General features: G+C 40.0%; 1 protein-coding gene across 1 annotated transcript; it reads left to right on the top strand.

Annotated features, from left to right (window-relative positions):
- Window positions 1–4,344: 4,344 nt before the first annotated feature.
- On the top strand, window positions 4,345–5,522 carry LOC129252946 (uncharacterized). The gene is made up of 3 exons (XM_054891140.1): window positions 4,345–4,674; window positions 4,741–5,047; window positions 5,119–5,522. The coding sequence occupies exons 1-3, from the start codon at window positions 4,532–4,534 to the stop codon at window positions 5,287–5,289; spliced, it is 621 nt and encodes a 206-aa protein (XP_054747115.1). The 5' UTR covers window positions 4,345–4,531; the 3' UTR covers window positions 5,290–5,522.

Genomic DNA, 5,522 nt, shown 5'->3' with positions numbered 1-5,522 from the left:
TCTGTAGGTTACCACAACTAAATTTTGCTGTGCGCCTTGATGTTGTCCTCCCAGTAGAAGGACCTACAGTTTTATGGCGTCACCGAATGGCAGAAGGTTTTTATTAGAAGTTTTTTTTTCATGGTAAGACTAGGTTAGGTTGAGTGAGAAAAAGGCCGCTTGTGCCGTTCCAGTGTTCCCTGATTTTTGTTTGGATCCATTTTTTGGTTTCCTGTTTTATATTATTTTTGTTAAAGCCGAAAAATGGGGTTGACCCAATAAATAGCCCTTCAGCCCCTTTTTTGGCATAAAAGTCTACCTTCTCGTTTACTTCGTGTCCCTCATGTCGTGAATTGAATGTGAGGCTTTGAGAACCGATTTGCTGTCCGAAAGTATTTTATTTTTCACTTTCTTGAACCCTCTTTTGGATACGATTTCCACCGTTTCCATTATGGCAAAAAGCTCCCCAAGAAAAATTTTAGTATCTGTACTCAGTGTTAAAGATTTGTGTGCTCTAGGCCCCCTGGAGCGTTTTGGATCCATCTGAATACCATTTTTGCGAGTCATCATGTAGCCATGTTGGGCTGGTGTTCCACTTTTGCCCTAGACGGTTTTACAAATACTCAGGGAAACAAGAACGAGTTGCTTTTTAGAAAAAAATAAGGAAGTAACGATAATAATAACCAATTTAAAGGTAGTCTGCCTAAACCGCATAAGAATTTTTGCGCGTATTGTGAGAGCGACTAACGCCCATTCTATCAGTGTTGCTTTAAGTCTGATAAATCTAACTAATTAATATACTTCAAATATTGGAAAAGAGCTACGAGAAACGATCGACACCCGATCTCTTTTTGGGCAGCACAAAGAGGAGCTGTATGCCTATATATGCCTCTGTGCCTGAATTCGGAGAGCGCTGGATTTTTCAGCAAGATTCCGCTCCAGCCCATAAGGTGAAAACCACCCCGCAGTGGCTAATAAACAATATTCCTAGGTACATCAGATGATCGGATCAGAAGATCTGAATTCATTTGAGTGCATTTTGTGATCAGAATTGGGAAACATTTCTTCGAGCAGCGACGTCAATATCCATGGAAACAATGCGTGCTGCAATAGCTGGATGGTTTAATCGTTTGAAAAAAAGCAAATGGTCACCATTTTGAATGAAAACTATTTTTTTTAATATTTACATGATTAAATAAAACTAACTTCATTATAATTTCATATCTACATCGGATTTAATTTGTAACAGAACTTAAGGCAGGACTAAGTATAATGTCTTGAATCTTTTTCTCGACGTTTTTCGATTCGGATGCTTCATTAGGCAAAAGAAGAAATTCGAAAGTGTTTTCACTTGTCGCTTAGCCAACGTACCCACCAGGCCTCCTAAAGCAAGCGATATGTCTCAACTAAATTTTTTTCAGAAGTAATAGTGGATTGGCGAATGGTTTGGTGCGTGACTACCATTCGGTATTCAGAGAGAACGTTGGTTCGAGTCTGGGTGAAACACCAAAATGAAGAGAAAGCTTTTTCTAATAGCGGTCGCCCCTCGGCAGGCAATGGTAAACCTCCGAGTGTATTTCTGCAATGAAAAAGCCCCTCATAAAAATATCTGCCGCTTGGAGTCGGCTTGAAACTGTAGGTCCCTCCATTTGTGGAACAACATCAAGACGCACGCCACAAATAAGAGGAACAGCTCAGTAAAGTACCTAATAGAAGTGTACGCGCAAATTATTTATCTATTTTTTTATACTGGAGTCCATTTTTCCGCAAATGTAGTTTATTTGGTTTCAGATGTGCGAAATGTGTCAGAATCGTGATGGATTAATGCTGACAGATAGATGTCCAGTATATATAGGAGGTTGAATTAGTTTTAAAGGTGACACACAGATGGCGCTATTTATCACTTTATCGCGTTGGCAATACTGAATATATATTCATGACAAAGCCTCATCCCTAGGCTTTGTTTATCAGTATCTGTCATTTCGCTGAAGTATAAACAACGCAGTGTTTTCGTGCTCCGAGTATGTCAACTTTCGTGCCGTCGAAACGCAATTTGCGGGAAGCTTTGCTTTTCTGCTTCAATTTGAAAAAAAAAATACAGCCCAAGCCCGTGAATTGCTGCAGGAGGCGTACCCAGACCATACTCCGTCGATTTCAACATGTGAGTACTGGTTTCGACGATTCAAAAGTGGTGATTTTCACACCGAAGACAAGGAGCGTCTTGGCCAGCCCAAAAAGTTCGAGGACGCGGAATTGGGGGAATTGGTAAACGAAGACTCGTGCCAAACCAAAGAAGAGCTTGCTGAATCATTGGGCGTTGATAAATCAACCGTTTACAAGCGTCTAAAAGCGATGGGAATGATCCAAAAGCAAGGACATTGGGTCCCGTACGAGTTGAAGCTGCGCGACGTCGAACGGCGATTTTTTACGTGCGAATTGCTGATCGAGCGACAAAATCGGAGGAGTTTTTTGCATCGGGTGGTGACTGGCGACGAAAAATGGATCCACTACGATAACCCAAAACGCAAAAAATCATGGGGTTTGCCCGGCCACGCATCAACGTCGACGGCCAAGCAGAATATTCACGGCAAGAAAATCATGCTCTGCATTTGGTGGGATCAGGTCGGCGTGGCTGGGAAGTGGAACGCTTGGCTGGGAAGTGTTACCCCACCCGCCATATAGTCCAGACATAGCTCCCTCCGATTATCATTTGTTCCGGCATATGAGTCTCGATTTGGCGGACCAGCGGTTCTCCTCGTACGAGGCTACCAAAATATGGGTTGAGTCATGGATAGCCAAGCAGCGGCCAGAATTTTGGAGAAAATTGCCCGAAAGATGGGCGAAACTTGTAGCTAGCGATGGCCAATACTTCGAATAAAATATTTTGTACCGTTTTTTCACAATAAAGCCCCAAATCTTCGAAAAAAACCTTTAAAACTAATTCAACCTCCCATAAAAAAAAACCAGAGTTATATCATCAAGTGCAAGGTGCGCAAAAATAATCACTCTATCGAAATATTTATAATTTTCCCAAATGGCGTCGTCCGGCAATCGTGTTTGACTCTTGCGAATTAGACAAACTGCAGTGTACAAAGAGAAAAGACAAAATAAAGATTTTCATCACTCAAATTATTTTTTATTTAATAAAAAAAGTTATTAAAAAACAAAATTGGATGATTAATTTTGTGCCACCTTGTATATGCCAAGGTGCCAATAAGTATGTGACAAACTCGAAAGCTTAGTTGGCCGTTCTTGCGTGTTCTGTATGTGAAGAAGTCCTGCCCGATGTGGGATTAGCCACCTTTTCAAGTGCGCACCTGAATCAGCTCTTCTAACACACGTGTCACTGGCGATCTGACCTCGTCCAAATAACTCCTTTGAACACCTAGTGGAAAACCAACCAAGGCTGCTACCAGAGTAACAACAACAGCGCAACGTCATGCATTATCTATGAATATTCGTCACGCATTTTTACATAGTGAAATATGTGTATGTATGTATGTATGTGTGCGTATTCTTACTTGATTGCGCCAAGCTATTAATCAGGGTATGTTATTCATGTAAACTATGTATCTTTTTACATACGCTTATACATATTATATAAAATCTATGCGGAGTATATGCGGCTATTTGGCCACAATCACGCAATGGCTGTGACATACAGGCAGCGCCCAAATACCACAAAACTACTATGTATTACATTTATATATGCCCTTATATATTTTCACTACGCCATTATCCGCTTTCCGTAATTTTCAATGCTTTGTTTTCGGCTGCTTGACGCCACACTAATGACGTCACAATGCGGTGTCCTGCGGCGTTGTGTCGTCATTGACAATTTACTTAATTAATTACGCCAGCTGTGCCATGCCACTCAGTGATTTTGTTTTCCTTCGTCGATATCTATGCATCTACCATCAAAGACGCTTGGAAAGAGTATTAAAGAAATTCAATCACGCAATTCGACCAATACCCATGAAGAAATCGCGCTCAAATCGAAGCGAACATTGAATGCTCGTGAGTGTTGGCAATTTACTTATCGCGCTAAGGAATTTTCGCTTGTAACTACCGTGGTTTCAATGTTTCAGTGCTTAAGTTTAATTGGTCCAAAGGCATGAGATGGTATAATTAACGAAGCGCCTGGGTTTGTGCACAAAAAAAAAAAAAAATAACAAAGAAAAAAATTCAGATTTGGCAATTATTATCGCAAAGTCAAAATCATTTAAAATGTCTAGACATTTAGGCTGAGAAAATTTCTGAAAAATTATTATTTTTCCGCTTTATTGCTTTATGCATTTTCTAGTACAATTTCATCATTCTACTAGTTTACAATTGAAATAAAAAAACATAATTTATTATTTAAAAAAATTACAAGCTACAAGCCTTGAAGGAACACGAAATAATCAAAAACTGCTGGTGACCCTAACTTTTTTTGTCATTGTCAAATGTGTTACGGAAATTTTAAAATTCAATTCAGTCACGCTTATTAAAAAAAAACTTCAATTCACCGTGTATTTATCAGAGCTCCAATTATAAAAGCAACAGCCATAAGATGTCATGCTTGTGCCAGTATTTTGGTACATCGAAAAATCGCAAGTTAATTGGTCTTAATTCGGAGGGCAGTGAGGTTTCCGTGCTTACGCCGAATGCGCTTCCATTGACTAAAAACGTACCGAAGGACGAGCCAAAGCAGGAGTATAGTGCCAAAGGGGTCTACACCAAAAGAGTTTCTTAATTTATTCATATTTCTTCACATTCTAGCACGGCCAGTAAATTGAATGAAGAAGTATCGGCTACAGAATTGGCTGCTGCTAAGGCGGAAATTTGGATACTAAAAAAGCATCTCAATGAAGCGCAAATATCTATTGAGAATTTGGAAAATCTTGTGCGTACGATTATACTCAAGCAAAATGAACTGCTGGGTGAGATGTACGATCTAAAGCATCAGAATTATGAGTTGCAAGATGAATGCCGTATGCAACGTGACTATCAGATGATGGAAAGGAATGCAACGATGCGCGAGATGCACGAAATCAAAACGCTGCTGGGCGATCGCACAAGGGTGCTGGTATGCATAGAAGCCTACGTTGAAAACTACCCCGTACATAAGCTGTTCTTTTAATTTCATTTCCGTCGCAGGAGGATACCGTTTCACGAAATTCAGAGTTGACTTCCGCCCTGCAGGATGCTAACGAGAAAATCTATATGATGGGCATGAAGTTTTTGAAATTGAAAGCATCGCGTTCGAAACGCTCCAATGTGGCGAACACTACATCGGGTAGCAATACGGAGCGTTCACATTCGGGTTGATGGATAGAATAACTTATAATAGCAGTTCAACTTGTATAAGCAGCTGCTTCGAAATCAAATTGTCCGTTTATGCACAAATGTTTATTTTACTAAGGCTTTATTTTTCAGTTAGCCTTAAGCTAACGCACGAAAGCTGGCGTGAAAAATATTATTAACTAATTCGTGACCCTGATAGGGAGCTGCTATATTTTGGGGTACGCTAATTGGCAAATAAAGAAGTATTTAAATAAAGG

This window comes from Anastrepha obliqua, chromosome 1 (assembly GCF_027943255.1).
Source record: "Anastrepha obliqua isolate idAnaObli1 chromosome 1, idAnaObli1_1.0, whole genome shotgun sequence".
NCBI lineage: Eukaryota > Metazoa > Arthropoda > Insecta > Diptera > Tephritidae > Anastrepha > Anastrepha obliqua.
The sequence above is the reverse complement of the archived record's forward strand: the minus strand, read 5'-3'. Positions and strand labels throughout refer to the sequence as shown.